Genomic DNA, 16,571 nt, shown 5'->3' with positions numbered 1-16,571 from the left:
TCCATTAACAACACACATTAATGACTAACACTGGCCCTGAAGGCAACACACTAATGTAATGATCACGCGCATTATAGGCACATGGAAAACTACTAAGTCAGCTATTGACAGCCCAGATAAGTTGGGTTTCATCTATTTCAATTGTCTGTGGGACTAAACGGGCTCAGAGACAGCTTAAAAAGCATTGGTCACAAATAGCGGTGCAAGTAAACTTTTCCACTGTCAAAGCTGCCATTACATGATAACGTGACACACAACACAGATACAGACACGTGGTACAGAGAGGATTTTTATTTAAAATAACTTCTTAACAGCCAATAACAAAAAAAAAAAGCAGCTAACCTAAATGCTTACTATAACTTTGGGGAAGTGCAGTGATGCAGTTTCAACTGTCAGGCAAACTGTTCACAACAATTTGGATTGTTTGATTATGTCCTGGTTTCCACAGATGGTGCTGTTTGTTTTCTCTGTCTGCCATGGCTACACCTGATTACATCATTTTTATTTTATCTTCTTGTCCATTTTTGGACAGGATGAAAATAAGAATGATTTGATCATCTTGAATTTTAAGTTCTTGTGAAGCATTTGACCAGGAAAGACTTGCCAGTCATTAGAGGAGGGATTTACAGTACAAAACCATTATAAATATAGACAGATTTTGCTGTTCATCATTTAGCACAGAGCAACAACAGTGATGTCTAATCAGACAGAGTAAATGCTGCAAGACGTGGGGGTGTATTCACTAAAAAAAAAAAAAAAAAAAAAAAAATCCACCAAGTTGCTAAATCAGCCTTGTGCAACACAGGATCTTTATAAATAGTCTCGTACTGACGGTTAAGATCACATGCTCTTTACTCTGGGAGCAGAGGGTGTCTCAACTGTGTGCTACACCAAAAAAGTAACTGCTGCCAGGACATATTTGCTCAGATTATTTAATCTTTCTTAAGCCTGGAATAATGTTTTTTCAGCTTTGATACTACTCTGCTGCATGTGCTGCATGCTGAACAAACCATGTGATGACACCACCCAGCCCCCTTTTTTTCTGCGTTATCCATCCACTTATTTTCTCCCGCTGATCCAATTCAGGGTCGCAGGGGGGCTGGAGCCCATCCCAACTGCCACAGTGCGAGTAGCAGGGCACACCCTGGACAGGTCACCGGCCTGTCGCAGGGCTAACACGGAGAGACAGACAACGAATCGCATTCACATTCACACCTATGGACAATTTAAAATCACCAGTTAACCTAACCCTACCAACGACATGTCTTTGGACTGTGGGAAGAAGCCGGAGTACCTGGAGAAATCCCATGCAAACATGGGAAGAAACATGAAAACTCCACACAGAAAGACCCCGGCCAGATGGTGGATCTGAACCCAGGACCTTCGGCTGTGAGGCAAAAGTGCTAACCACCACGAACATAGACACCATTATTGATCCAGGGCATTGATATTGCACCCTACTGGCCAAGCTCCATCCATCCTTTTTTTAAGCAGAGCTTTTTAATTGGCCAAGAACTATTAAACTAATTTTATTTCTTATTTATATGCATCTTTTTAGGAAAAGTATCAATATCTATAATTAGAATTTTTATTTTCAAGCTCCTTTCATTAGGTCTATGATCCTTCCCACTCTCTCAGATGAATCTGCTGCATTACACAATCAAGTCAATCATTAGTATCCAGGCAGCTGGTTGAGGAAAAAGAAAAAAAAAATCTGATGCTGTCTCTCTGAAACGCTCCACAGGTTTTCTTTTGTCCTCATCTGTGTTTTTCTTTGTCATTCTCTCTCTCCCTCCCCATCGCTCGTTCTCACTCACTCATTCCTTCTGCAACTCATCTCCCTCCCTCGCTCACATTTCCTATCTCCCATGTCTCCTTCTCCCTCCTTCATCCAGAGGAATCCACAGCTGTCACTCCCATTCAAAACTTCGTCTTGCTCAGAGCAGCTGGCCAGACTGTGGTTCATGTGTGCGTGTGTGCACATGTGCGCGTGTATGGGTGTGGGCCTGCCTGCCTACAACTGTCGCCAAACTATTTCTATATTTACGGTCTTGCTATGCTGGTGCATAGTTGAGAATTCAAGTGTAAATGCTAGTGTGTGTGGCTGTCAACAAATTTAGGAACTACCCTCTGCTGTGTATATGTGTGTGTGTGTGTGTGTGTGTGTGTGTGTGTGTGTGTGTGTGTGTGTGTGTGTGTGTGTGTGTGTGTGTGTGTCGCAGCAAAATGAGGACAACCCTCTTAAGTGAAAACATTGCAGAGTGTGAAGTGAGGACACCAGAGGCACCTAAATCATCCACATGTCTCTGAAAGATATCTGGCCGCTGGCCTTCGTGTGAGAACGACAGGAAAAATTCACGCTTGGATTCTTTTTACCCTCATTTGCCAAGCTCAATACTGAGCTACTATGTAATAAATCAATAAAAAAATCATGATTTTCTTCCCACTTTATACTTTGATTGAGATTACCTAAGATTCCTTTTTGCCAGCCCCCGTACAGCTGGTGTGGGACTAACGTGAGTTGATAATGTTTTGGTGTATGAGGTTTGGCTTCGATTTATATAAATAAAACAGCCGGATGAATAATTTATTGATTGCTCAACAATGAAGCCTGTATAATCAGCATATTTATGCAACACAACTACTTTTATATTTTTTTTTTTCCCAAAAATAAAAAGATAAGCACCAGCTGCCACTGAAAAAAATAAAGCGTCTGCGAACATGCTGTACTAGCACCAGTACTGCTGTGTGTGAGACCACACTGTGAACATGCTGATGTTTTGCAGCTGCAGTGTTTACCATTTTTATCATTTTTCATCTCAATATTGTGTTTTAATGTTTGCCAATTAGTACTAAACCTAAACTAAAAAGCTAAATGAACTGAATCTATACAATACTTCAGTAGACTAACACGCAGCATTTCATAAACTACACAAACAGTGATTTTTCCTATAATAAAGATGAGGCCATTTTTAGACAAGTGGACCAGAAGAGCTGTGGATCAAACTACCTTGCTCCGCCTCCTGAGTCACAGCCTTTGCGAGGTGTAAAGTTTTAATGTGAAGATGGCAATAGTTTTAAAATTATGGACACAACACAATTATAACAGAGTTGTTTTCAAATTTAAGTCAAGGTCAGCGTAAACATCTGGACAACACACGTTTGATAAAGATTATCACAAAAGCCAATGTGTTGCTTTAAAAAAAATAAATAATAATAATTACAGGTTTCTCAACTTGGCTACTTTTGCTTTTTTTTTCACCGGGACGTTTCTCAAACCAGTTCTACCTCATTTAAACAGGTGCTTTGGGATTCCACAAGTTCTGTATGCCAGCAATAAACCCACTTGCATAACTCCCACACAGGTCACACTTATACAAACACACTGACAGAGTGCATCTCTTTTTTTTTTTAACCTTGACGTAGTGTTACAATTTGCTTGGAGCTGGAAGCAAGTCATTCATGTGAATGTCTCTGTCTGCCAGAGAGGAGACAACAGGTCTGACAAATGACAGTCAACACAGACATGGATCAGAGAGCCACGTTCTCATCTCTGTTTACTGTATGAACACAGCACACCAGCTCACTAATAGATACATGCCAAGTTGGCATTGCAACATCTTAATCATAACACAGGTGAGGAAAGGTTTTCTTTGTGTTGCGTGAAGGAAGGCACATTCTTTCAGATACTTTATTGCTCAATGCGGGCACTTTCTTTCCCTTGTGTCATACTTTTCAGGAGGTCAGAAGTCAAAATGTGTAATCAAAAGACGTCCCGAGGCTCTAAGGCTGGTGCGCACAGGGAGAATACCTCTTTTAGTTCCTAACTGCTTCACCCATCAGGAATGTGGAGACTTCAGAAAGTGAATAGAAAAAGTTCCTTCCTTGACAAGAATAAGACCCTTTATTTGCTGAATGGCATTTCCAAAACGGTTTCTCCAGCTGATGAAATGCAGCTGCTCAACTTACAACAGCAGCACTGGTTGTATTGGACATGTTACTCTGTTCCCAGTGTAACACGAGGAAACCATTCACCATTGAGAAAACACGATTATGCTTTAAAGAGTAACCTTTCCTGTAAAATTACAGTAAAGTACCAGCAGCTACACTTCTACTCTTTAAACTGTTATTTTACAGTTTACCTACTGTGATCTACAACAACGGTTTCTTACTGTAAAAAAATTTGCACTATGCAGTTTAACACAGTTACCCTGAAGACAAATACTGGATGGGGTCAAGTAGTATTTGCAGTTTAAACACTGAATAACTGAAATCAATATTCAATATTCTTCTCAACTGTATGGTGAGAACAGCTAATTACTATAAAAAATCCACAATTTTTTTCAGCAATTTCTTATAGAATTTTAAGAATTGATTGTATAAATCTTCAGAAAGTCTGCTGTTTTCAGCAGAGTGACTTCAGTCCTGCTGCACATCTGTACAAGCTTTCCTGTTCTCCCTCACACTCCTGCTCTTTTTAACACATTCTCCACATTTCCCAACACAAGAAAAGCCGCACAAAGGGATCTCCCTCTTTATCTTCTCCAATACACACCTCTCACACACATGCACAGTCCACACTTATCATGACAAGCCAGAGGAAAAGGGGAAAAAAAAAAAAACAGAAACAGAATTCACACACACTTGTTAACACACACAAAGCCAGGTAAGGGAAACAAATGCCACGAGTTTCTTCCCACAAATATTTTGTGATAATGAAAGTAAAATTATTTCTAATTAACTGAATAATATTGCTGGTTATCAGCAGTGAAAGCAGTGAGTCATCTAAATGACAGTGGTGACTGATATGCCAATAGCCTGTGGTGCAGAAAACAGCCTGTGGTGGTGAGACTGGTAGCTACAATCTGCAGCAAAGGCTTTTTGGCTGATAAGAACAACACAACATATCTGCTTATCTGGCTGAAGCCTCAGCCTCAGCCTTTTACTTGACTCAGCAAAATTATACAAAATTTACATCACCATACAGTTCAGTGTAAACACAACTTTGATGAGGTTTCCAGATGGATAAAGAAAGATTGACTTTAGCCATGAACTTTGCTAAAATACTGTGTGAAACTGACCAATTTTAGTGTTTTAAAATGTGAGAAGTATTTTTTTTTTCACTTGTTTTATAACAGGTTTCAAGATGCAAAGCTTGACTGCATGACCTGTTCACTTTTTTGGAATGAGCATAACACGTTGAAGCGGCTGACTGCCAGAGCACCCAACAGAGGAACAGCTTTGGTTCCTGTTGCAGTTGCAAAACATTAATGAACTGCAATGAACTGCACGTGTGAAATGGGATTTGGGAAAAACTGAAACGAAGCAAAACAAGAAGAGAGAGAAGTCCAAATCTTTACTCTATTTGCTTCCTTTAAACTTTATCATTTTTCTTTTTATATCTCTTCTTTGCTTGGTAGTAGTTAACATGTTCCAGGAAAGCAGCTTCATGAATATGCACCATCACACTCGGCCGTCTGCGCAGACAACAAAGAAAGAAGACATTAACATTCCTGCACATGCTCTGCACTCTGGTCAGGGATGAACACACACACACACACACACACACACACACACACACACACACACACACACACACACACACACACACACACAAAGAAAAACAGTCACTAACAGTCCTGGACAAACCCAAATCCATTCTGAATCATGCACAAAGAAAGAGACCAAAACAGTCAGCTGACGATGTAAAACAAGTTGTTTGATCATCAAGGGTTGGTTGTCATATTTTTAAAATAAAAGGCCTCAGTTTTTGTGTTGTTTTTTTTTTCTAATCTTAGCAGCTCAAATATGAAGATTTGCTGGTTTCGTGTGATTAACATAATACTAAACCGAGTAAGACTGTACGCGGAGCAGGCCTCACCTATTACCCATCTCTGGCTGATGGATGGCAGATATAACAGCACTGACTTATATGTTGTTCAGTACATAATGCAGAAACCTATGCTTGGGGTGATATCGGTTAGAACTAGTGTCATCCCATACTTTATCCAACAGAGCAGCTCTGGCACCACAGCTGAGCAAACGGTGGTACAGAGTCAAGCGGTGTTGTTACCCTAAGTTTCCTAACGTGTTTGGGAAATTCTGCTGGAAAGTCAATAAGCAGCACCACTATTGTTTTCCCCTTTCAATGCAACTCCAGCACACCCCTGCATTTCTGGCCAATATAGGAATGTTTACTCTCTAAAAATAGGCATCTGCCTCAGGCCCAAAACTCCTCTACATGTCGGGTTTAGTTTGCTGGACATTTCCAACTACCGACCAACTCTTCTCACCTCTGCTGCAGCATTGTTGTCTGTTTTCTGCATCTTCTTGGTGCACATATCAAAGGGGTGTCTCACAGAAACCTGTCTTACACATATAAATACACACAGCCAGACAGGCAGACCGAACACAGATGCACATTATATAAACTTGCATTGTGCGTTTCTCCTCTTCCATTACAAAGAGTTGTTGAAATCAGCCTGAAGCTGCAAACATCACTGAAGACAATCATGGCACACACACACAAGTACAGTCACCATTCAGTCCATTCAGATCGTATTACATCCACACCTACAACAAGCCATCTGATCCGAGGTCAGCGTCAGTCAGTGTGAGCTGAATCATTACTTGGTGTTGCTGTTTAGGTCAGACAGTATCTGGTTCTGAGAAACTGTGACTGATATGTGACGTCTACAGTACCAGGTATCAGGCTGACTTATTATCTATAGCAGCGCCTATTTGCTTCACTCACGTCTGAAAACACAAACATGTTATTTTATCACGTTATTCTTTTTATCGTCATAATGTCCTGTATATAGCCAGATGGTAAAAATGGCTTTTAATAAACACCAAACAAATAAATAATAAACACATTTCTTTTTTTTCTTTGAAAGCTACATATTCATGTATTCATTTGCACAAGACAAAGTAATCAATTACAGGCACTATTAGAGTCACTGTTTGATGAACATTATCTGCAGATACGCATCACCCCCAAAGTGCCACTGCACTAAAAATTGTTTAGCAAAAATTATTTGCAAGCAACTTACGCATAATGTCAACAATCTACATGTAACATACACATAATGTGGCCATTTCTTTTGAGATCAGCTACTGCATATAATTTGTAGGGATATGAATGTTATAAAAATAATTCCCAAAAGCTATACAGATGTTGATAATCCTGGTATCCTGGGCCGTTTATGTAATAGGTTTCATCCGGATTGGTTAACACTTCTAGGAGGAGATAGGGAACAACTTTTAGTCAGAGTGCCTTAAGCAGTCAGTAACCATTTAAAGGTTACATTGTTTAAAAGAACAAAGAAAAAGGTCACCCATACTAAAATATTCAGTATCAGTCACTTAAGTATTAACTGTACAAACAAAAGCAGATTTACTTGAAAATAAATGGTAAAGAAACAGTAAAGTGTGTCCACTGATTCAAGTTTATTTCAATTAAAGTTTATTTATATAGGTCGAAATCACAACAGTCACTTCAAGGCACTTTATACTGCAACGTAAAGACCCTACAGTATCTGGGAGAAAACCCTGGCATTCAGATGATCCCCTACGAGCAAGCACCAGGCAACAGCGGGATGAAAAAACTCCCTTTTAACAGGAAGAAATCTCCAGCAAAGCCAGGCTTAGGGAGGGTCAGCCCCCTGGTGCAACCAGTTTGGGGGGGGACATAAAGGGAAAAGAAAAGCATAGTAATTAAACATCTTACTATTTGTGTTTTTGTCGCTGACAGAGGGAAGCAGGTTCTTTTTTGTTTGGAGCTCAGAAATAGATTTAGATCCAGGGCTTCTGGCCTGGTGCAGTGGCTGTAACTGAGGTGAAAATTGAAGGTTTTTTTTCCCCACAGGAATAAAATCCTTAGGAAAATAATTCCACTGACTTCAGTAAATTTAAACTGAATGACGAGTCTCTACATATACATGCCTGTGTGCATGGAAGTGAGAGAGAAAGCGGGGGACATATCAGACTGCGGCTAGAGGCCAATAACAGACCAGTTACCCAGCAGACCACAGCAAGAAGACTTAAGCTCAAAGGTTAATGCAACATGAATTGATTTGACACACTAATAAAACGTTGAGGACAGTGTTACCTCAAGCCACACCGCATTCACTTACACACAGTCTCTCAGTCCCCTCTGCAAGAAAATACTGTAAATATGTGCAGCCTGTCACATAGAAACAAAGCAACACACACACAATTAATAAAAAGTAGACAACTACACACACACACACACACACACACACACACACAGTCCTGTGAGCCCCCCCCTTCGAGAGTATTATATAACATTACCCCTGACATATCAAGTGATTTCATGCACCTTGAGGCAGGACAATTGAGCCATTTGTTCAGCAGGTCAAAAATAGCTGCCAAACCTCCAACACCGTCTACTGTTACAACCATTACTACCTCAACTACTGAACAGCTTGTGTTTGCACTCCCATTTGGCTTTAACGGGCGCTATAGTTCAAAATCACCTAAATATATATCTGCAGAGGCAGTTGTTCATTAGTACAAAAGGTCAATACATTTCGGATTTGCAGCTGCAGAGAGTGAAAGACTTAATCCTTTTTGGGAACCAAAGCACAAAGTGGAAATACAAGAAGGTGCACAATTAAGTGCTAAATAAACAGCCCGGCGACTGCATCATTACAGGATGTCGCCTACTGACATATCAACTCAATGAATGACTAAACCTACTGATAACATGTTTCAATAGAAATGAAGTCACTTACATGTATTTAAATAAGCGAGAAAGATTACCAGCATTAACCGTAATAATTAATTGTTGTTTATTAACTTTCCTCCAGTTCAGTTCTTTAATTCAACGGGAACCAGTAACTAAAAGAAACGCAGCACCCAGATCAGCACCAAGGTGCTTGGAAACCACGACTGGGATATGTGATCTCCACTGCAGCTAGCACAGTCGTGACTGTTGTTATCTGCTCCCAGAGTTTCTCCCATTACTCTGTTTAGTGAACCAGAGAGTAAAAGACAGAAAAATGAACAGAGTGAACATGTGAACTGCATTTAAAAAAAAAAAAAAGAAGAAGAAAAATCTACTTGTATGTTAAGGAATTTTTGTTGATTACTCTGACAACACTGAAACAGGCAGTCGTTTCACTCGTTATTAGGGAAACAGAGCAGTACTGAAAAAAATACTACTATAGTCAGTGTGGAAACCAAAGAATTTAACTAACTTGAAATATCTGTCCACAGAATTATCAATTGTGTCTTTGTTCATTTCCAGGGTATGTAGAGGGCAAAGCTGCTGGGGGGAGACGTGGACTCTGAGGTGAAGGTCTCCTTATTAAAGATATGGCTTTTCATGGTGGTGAGAAACTTGTCAGAACTGGTCTGTATGCAGTCGCTTCTGCTAACTGTTACAGGACATAAGTATTATAAATTTCTCTTCTAGCGGACAGCACTGCTGCGTGTTTTCTGTTTCATGTGTGTGGAAAATTAGGGTTCAGGGTTATTACAGGCACAGCAGTACAAGTGGGATGTAACCCTGCAGGTCCGTTATAGCACGCTGTCTAGTTTAAAGGGCTGTTTGAGCTCCAGAGGCTTTTAAAATGGTGGTTTCACATGTTATGCACATCTGGCCCAGACCGCCGCCACCTTAGATTGCTAACCAATCTCCGACTTCAGACGTCTGGCATAAGGGCAATACGCTCCGCAGGGAAAATGATTTAAAGTGAGGTGTGCATGTTTGAGACGGAGAAATTAGAGAGAGGAAGACAAAGGATAGAGAGCCAGTGCCAGCTGCCCAGCATGGACAACACACATGTAACCAGACTCTGCAGCTACGGCCATGACCTCAGTGGGGCTTTTTTTTTTTCTTTCCCAGGGACGTGCACACACATACACAAAGACCACAGTGGTCGCATGCAGTCAGCAGAGCCTGGCACAGTGAGAACCGGCTCCCATTCAGAGAGTCATGCATTGTAATCCTACACAGTGTGATCACACAGGCATGCTTCACAGTGGAGAATGCTAATCTAAACTAGAATGCAGGACAAAAAGCGCCAGCCGGGTCACTTGTTTCCGATGAGTGGAGCAGCAGATCAAACACATTTTCATCTCAGGTTTGAGAATGAATCTATGGTTTTCCCATATGAGTCAGCACTAACTAAGCTGTTTGTTAAAGCGCTTCCAATGTGAAGGGACACACGATGGATCAATATGTGACAGAACGACACAGAGACGCTGTAATTGTTGAAGGTTTGATGCGATGATGAAGAAAAGTAACAAGCCCACATTGGCCTGCTTTTTGTTGTTGTTGTTGTTGTTGTTGTTGGAAAGACAGGGGTTTCTGAAAAAAATACTAAAGGGTTAGCTCGAGTTCACATCCTGCATCATACTAGTAGTCAGAGTGAAGATTTTCATTATCTAACCATGACCACATTGTGAAAGAGAAGAGAACACTCAGCCATAATTCGGAGGAAATATGTTTTGTTATTTTCAGATGTTTATGTGAGCTGCTTTCGTGCCAAGAAGAATGACCATCAGAATCTTAACTGATTATTCTTACACAATGCTGGAAGTGAAAATGAAAAAAGTGAAGTGAACCCCTCTACTGTACTACATACTGATACCAGTGATTTCCTAAGATTAATCAGAACTTACAACTAATGGTTTCTCTTATATATATATATATATATATATATATATATATATATATAAAAAACTAGGAAACTAACTTAACTGAAACCGGATGTTTTGTAGTGTTAATAAATAATAAATTGCTCATGTGGTAAACTTATCATTCACACATTTTTGTAGGACTGCGTGACGCATATTAAGCTAAACTTCTGCATGACCTGCAGCAAAACTGACTTCGAAACCCACATGAAAAACACAGCCGCCGAAGTGGCTACATCTTTCCAACTAGGCCAGCACCTGTTCTGTACTTTTACTGCAGCTTAGATCATTGTGGAAAAACTGCTGTCACCCAAACTGCATAATGCGTGTGTACACTGTAAAAAGAAAATGATGTAAAGAAAAGAAGACGTAGTCCCGAGGAGAGACGGACTGCAGAGCGGCGGCATCTTGCCACAAGAATGTTTCAGAGCAGATGGCTGTGGCCTAACTTTAAGAGGTTCGAGTAATATATTACCAACCCCCCCAAAAAAACAACTACTTATTAAGTCAGAGCTGCTGCTCGGAGCACTTTCGGTAGAGGTTTAAAGTCTCACCTGCCACTGTGAGAAATATGTCGTCCTGTCTCTCAGTCTTCACGATGTTCCCAGAGGTGCTGATTCCATCTGTGGAGACAAACAGAAAGAAATAAATGAGTGAACTGCAGCAAATCCACAACATATAACAATAAGGAATTGAAAACAAGCACAGCTGATGCCTGGCGGCTTTGACCTCTAAAGCAGAGATTTTTCCACTGAAACTTTTTTTTTTTTTTGGAAAATGTTAAATGCAGGCCACCACAAACAGTTTCAGCAAAGCAGTTGAAATTCCAGCCTGCAGAGACAGGTGACAATGTTTCTTACAGGTGTATTAACAGATTTAACCACTGGATGCGCTGCCAGTTGGCACAACATGAGCTGCTGTCATGATATATCAGCCACAAGTCTAATGCAGTATGCAGATCAGAAAAGTGTGCCTACCACCACAACACACACACACACACACACACACAGTGATAACCCCAGGTGTAGAAAAGTAAGCAAACAGAGCACCTGCATTTTAAACCGTGTTGTGGAGGTGCTGCTGCTGAACTCTGATGCTGGCCAACATCTGTTCAACCTCATTGGGAGCTAAAGTAAATATTATTTGAATCATATCTAAGAAATGATTGATAAGAAACTAACACACCTCAGACAGTTTTAACAAAACATGCATCATTCTATTTAAGAAGGCAGCCTAAAGTGAGACATTATTTACGTGATTTACAGCTTTTCAGCGGCTCTTTGCTTTACAGACACCTTTTCCTGCTCCATGCTGACTTTATCTGTAATCCAAATAATAATAATAATCCCGTTAGGCGTGGGGGTGTTGGAGATAATAGTGACTTTAGGGTCGTTGTAGACAAATAAGAATAAAAAACAAGAACTAAAAGCACGGTACGGTTTTTTGTTTCTTTTCAGTTTTATTCAAAGATGTGTGCGCGTGCCACATTGTAAGCGCTCGTGAGCAATTTTAAGAGAGCACCTGCGCACGTAGCCTCACGGTATCTCCCCAACGACTCAACCCCCCCCCCAGGCACAAACAGCCCGGAATTCACCACGTTATGAACATTTATCCGACCTCGTCACCTCCAGCGTTGCCTACCTTGTAAAGCAGAACTCGTTTACACCGAACTGCCTCTTCAAACAGTCCGAACACACTTGAAGATAATCCAACTTATACCGGAGTCTACTCTGAAGCGCTGAAAAAGTCCGCGCGCCTCTAAAAGAGCCGAAAACCCGGCGGGAGGTGAGTGAAGAGAGATGGAGAGACCCGCTGGTGTTGTCAGTGAAGCCTGTACTGAGAAGCAGAAAGATAGGAACTTATCGCAGGCAACTTACAGAGAAGTAAGTCCGGCCCCTCGGAGCGCTGCTCCCTCCCCGTCGCTCTCCTGCTGACAGAAATAGCAGGCGAGGCGGGCCCCACCAAAAATAGCCTTGACTTCACACAGGACCTTCTTGACTATTGTTTTCCTGCACGGACTCACTCCCTTTGGGTGCACGCTCCCCATTTGACTGCTTGTACAGCATTCTCAACTTTATTACTGTTATTTATTTTTATTTTTATTTATTTTTTTTGTGGGGACTTTGTGTGAAATAAAATACCGGCTCCAACTCTGTGGCTCCATCTGCTGTTAGGAACCTAAAGCAGCAAGCAGAGTGACACGGTTCTGGAGTCTCTGGGGTGCTTTTGGAGTCCCCCCCGAAAAAAAAAAAAAAAAAAAAGTAAAATATGGGCTTCAAGTGCAAATATTAAAACTTCCTTTTTTGATGATCATTTCTCTCCAAAGGCTCCTATTTTACATTTATTATTATTTATAATTTGTGTCCAAAATAACAAGCAACCTACACAGTGTTGTTCTTGTCATAAAACAACATGTGACTCTGCAAGATGAAGGAGATGTTAGTGAGTCTGGAACTTCCATCACTACAGTACTGACTTGCACAGATCGAGTTTTTGCAAGTCAGTCTTAATACTCATTTTATTCATAGTATAGTGAATACAACAGGGCGTTCTTCATATTGATTCCAGAGCCTGTAACTTACAGTAAATGATATAATATATGCAGCAAGTTGAAACATTGAATAGCGTTTTCAAAAGCCCCCCTCCACTTTCACTTAGTTGTCTGCCTGTAGTGTAGGTGGGGATAAGAAAATCTCTGATTACAGTCACGCACCATTGAGCTAATGGGCAATGAAACCATTATAGCACTGAACAAATGAGCTTGTTTGGGTGCACAGTAAAAGTCGGGTATGTACACGTTTCTGCACAAAACCATAAAAGCTGCAAATATTTTCTCAGGAAACAAAAATCTCTTGAACCTGATTTGGTTTCCTCTTCTTTTCTGATTTCCTGCCTGTGGTGCTCAGTTGTGCAGCTATTTCCAGTTTAAGTTACTCCTAAATAACTTTAAAAAGACTGTGCAAATATTTCTAAATATATAAGAGCAGACCATCATGAGGGTATTATCTAGGATCAATTAAGTAAATATTAGATCGATTTTTAAAAAGTGACTTTTCATGGTGCAGTTTGAATCTTGCTTCTACTTGGAGAGATCACAGTGAAAAAACATTTGAGTTCATCCTTGGAAATGAATCTGCTGTGGGAGCTGAAGCTGAGTAATGATTGTAAAAGGACTCCTGGACATTATTTTCATGTCTCAAAGAACAGCAGGGGAAAAAAAGAAAGCCTGTTGAAAGTTGGCCTCACGAACAAACGTTTGCAATTGTTTCAATGTGCCAGATAACTATGTTGCATATTATAAAGCTGATTCTACGAACAGCTGTACTTGCTTCTATACTTTTATTCACAGACTGTTCCAGACCATAAGTGTTAATCTATGGGGTTAAAACTGTACCCGGGTGGCTGATGAGGTGCAGGATTAAAGCATAATCGGGGGGTCTGTTATGAAAGAAAATCCAGTCATGTACTGGTACGGTGCTGCTGGCTTCTCTACATAGCAAAACATGAACATTTTATATAATACTTTCATTCATTTAGAGTAAACAAGCTTTTTTAAAATTGTGCTGTCCAGTGTGCTATGCAGAACCATTTGGTTCTGGAAAGAGAGAGCTCGTTGGGCTGGTGGCTTGGAGTGATTTTACCCCTCCTACATAGGAAAGGATGGTGGTTTTTGTCACCACAACATTGTATCCATAATCCTGTTTTCAAATACTTAGTTTTTAATCAAGAATTTGAATTTCAGCCATTTATCAACTTTTTGGAAGTATTTAAAGTATTAAAAGAATAACAGTAACAATAACCCTTCTGTAATCATAAATATATTATAAATATATATACACTTACATTGTTACTACTCTAACCGTAGATGACAGTAGGTGCTGCTAATAAATTTTAATATGAAGGAAAACTGGGGAAATTTAGTTGAGAAGCGTTACTAGCAGTTAGTGTTGAATCAGGGATGTGGCAGCAGGCTGACATAATTCTTAACAAACTTGAGTCATAATCATAATAGACGTTTACAACTGTAACAGTAAAAGGCAGATTAAAAATATCCAATTAGATGCTTTTGATTTGTATCTATCTTTATTTTCTCTTGTAATAATGAAAGACTCGTTATGTTTCGTTATGTTTGAATGCTTGGCAATTCGGTCTTGCTGTAACACCTGCTGCATTTTTGCAGGGATTTAAAGACAGTTAATTCTGTGCAGGTGCAATTTTCAGACATTGCAGGTACAAATTTGTTCTTGACGTTTTCAGACCACCAAGAAAGTAGAGCATCCTGTCAGAGTGAGCCACGGTGTTCAAGCAAACACACGTACAGTGCAGGCGTTACTGTGGAAGCCTGCATGACGCAGGAACATTGTCTTGTCGAATCTTGTAGCCCAAAGTCTTCCTAGAATCGAGAGGCAGTTTGCTGGTAGAGGCCACTGACAGCGAATTACGTACATCCTCGTGTCACATGCGCTCAAGTGTGGTGTGCATGAGAAGTACTCAGGCCTTTCTATAGTTGATTACAAACCTACAATTTCTCCAGGGTATCTATGTATACCTTCCCTAAAATGAAAATAATTCACATTTAGAAGAGATTTAAAAAATAAACTAATTAGGCAAACAGCTTGAAATAAGTTGAACTATTATTAAAAAAAAATCAGGCCCCAGAAATGTATTTATTTTTTTAATATATGGCAGTATCTACTCCCTGTTTTTCTCCTTTCTCTTAATGCAACACTATCTGTAGAGTACCGTTTTTGAATTTTTTTTTTTTTTTTTGAGTCAGAAACTGACATTTATATTAAGTTTCACTAGCACTTCACAGCGTTTTTCCCCACTTTTAACCGTCCTTTTTGTTTCCACAGAGCATCAACTTGTGCATGCGTTTTATCCTTTTTTCCGATCTCGGCGTAAGCCAGGTCAACAACTGATGTTTCAGACCAATATTGAAACCAAGAAGCGAGCGTCTCCATGCTGCCGGTGTTGCTCTATCGTCCGCTCGCTCACCCTCGGGTGGCTCTTTGAACAGGGGGAACCCAGCACTGTTCCCAGAAACCCTCAGTGTGTGTGGGTGTATCTAACGATATAACGGTGTGTGCGAGAGAGGGTTGTCTTTGTGTTCTGGCTGTTTGTGTTTGCATCTATGCATTTGTGTGATTGTGCATGTTCATAAAGAGCGCGTACAAATGTGTGTGTGTGTGTGTGTGTGTGTCTGTATGTGTATGTGGTGAGTCCATTCAATTACACAATCTAGCATGAAGTCTGAATCACATCCGGTTTCGAGCTGAAAATAACAAAACCACAGGGTGACAGAAAAGCAGCGCAGCAGGCAACCGCCCACAGGGAGAGAGGAATACATACATATGCATACACACTCTGTCCAGCACTGGTCAGTTGGTATTTTTCACAACAATAGGAACCGGTGCTTATTTGGGTGTGCTATCCTTTGATTCCTGATATTTTATAAGATAAAAAGGATTTCAAAATCTGGGGCTCTTGCAAGAAATAAAATAATCCATGTTATCTTCTTAAAATACGACAGGACACAATGCGGTTATAAAGACAATGTGTTTGGCTTCCTTGCAGCCACAGCAGTTTTTAGAAACATGATCGGTCATCCTTTAGATGTAAATTATTTTTGAAATGACACAGTTAAAAACAGCCAGTCTGACGTACGTTGCTTTTTTTTTTTTTTTTGTCAGTATACTATATGAGGCAGGATGTGGTCAACTGTGTGCTACAAAGTTGCCTCCCACCTGCAGAGATGTACTACCGCTACAGCACATTTGACACAAGAAGGGATTCTTCACACAAAACAACAATAAAAAAAAAAAGAAGTGTGCAAAGCTAAACCAGACTCCTCACAAAATGAAAATCAGATCACACAAGGCAGAATGCGGGAAAATGGTGTGTGT

The 16,571-nt window shown here is 40.3% G+C and overlaps 1 protein-coding gene across 2 annotated transcripts in view; it reads right to left on the bottom strand.

Moving 5' to 3' along the window:
• The window catches only part of hdac7a (histone deacetylase 7a), a 53,344-nt gene that overhangs the window by 25,596 nt on the left and 11,177 nt on the right, over positions 1 to 16,571 (bottom strand). Inside the window, exons 1-2 of one of the 2 annotated variants that reach the window (XM_030734225.1) lie at positions 12,307 to 12,492; positions 11,220 to 11,288 (exon numbers count right to left, since the gene is read on the bottom strand). Coding sequence is in view for 1 of the 2 variants with exons in the window: in XM_030734224.1 (XP_030590084.1) it covers positions 11,220 to 11,288 (69 nt within the window). In the remaining variant the exon portion in view is untranslated. Of the gene's footprint in view, positions 1 to 11,219; positions 11,289 to 12,306; positions 12,493 to 16,571 lie in introns of those variants that run through there. The other variant, XM_030734224.1, reaches the window with a different exon arrangement.

This window comes from Archocentrus centrarchus, chromosome 7 (genome assembly GCF_007364275.1).
Source record: "Archocentrus centrarchus isolate MPI-CPG fArcCen1 chromosome 7, fArcCen1, whole genome shotgun sequence".
NCBI classification, from domain to species: domain Eukaryota; kingdom Metazoa; phylum Chordata; class Actinopteri; order Cichliformes; family Cichlidae; genus Archocentrus; species Archocentrus centrarchus.
The sequence above is the reverse complement of the archived record's forward strand: the minus strand, read 5'-3'. Positions and strand labels throughout refer to the sequence as shown.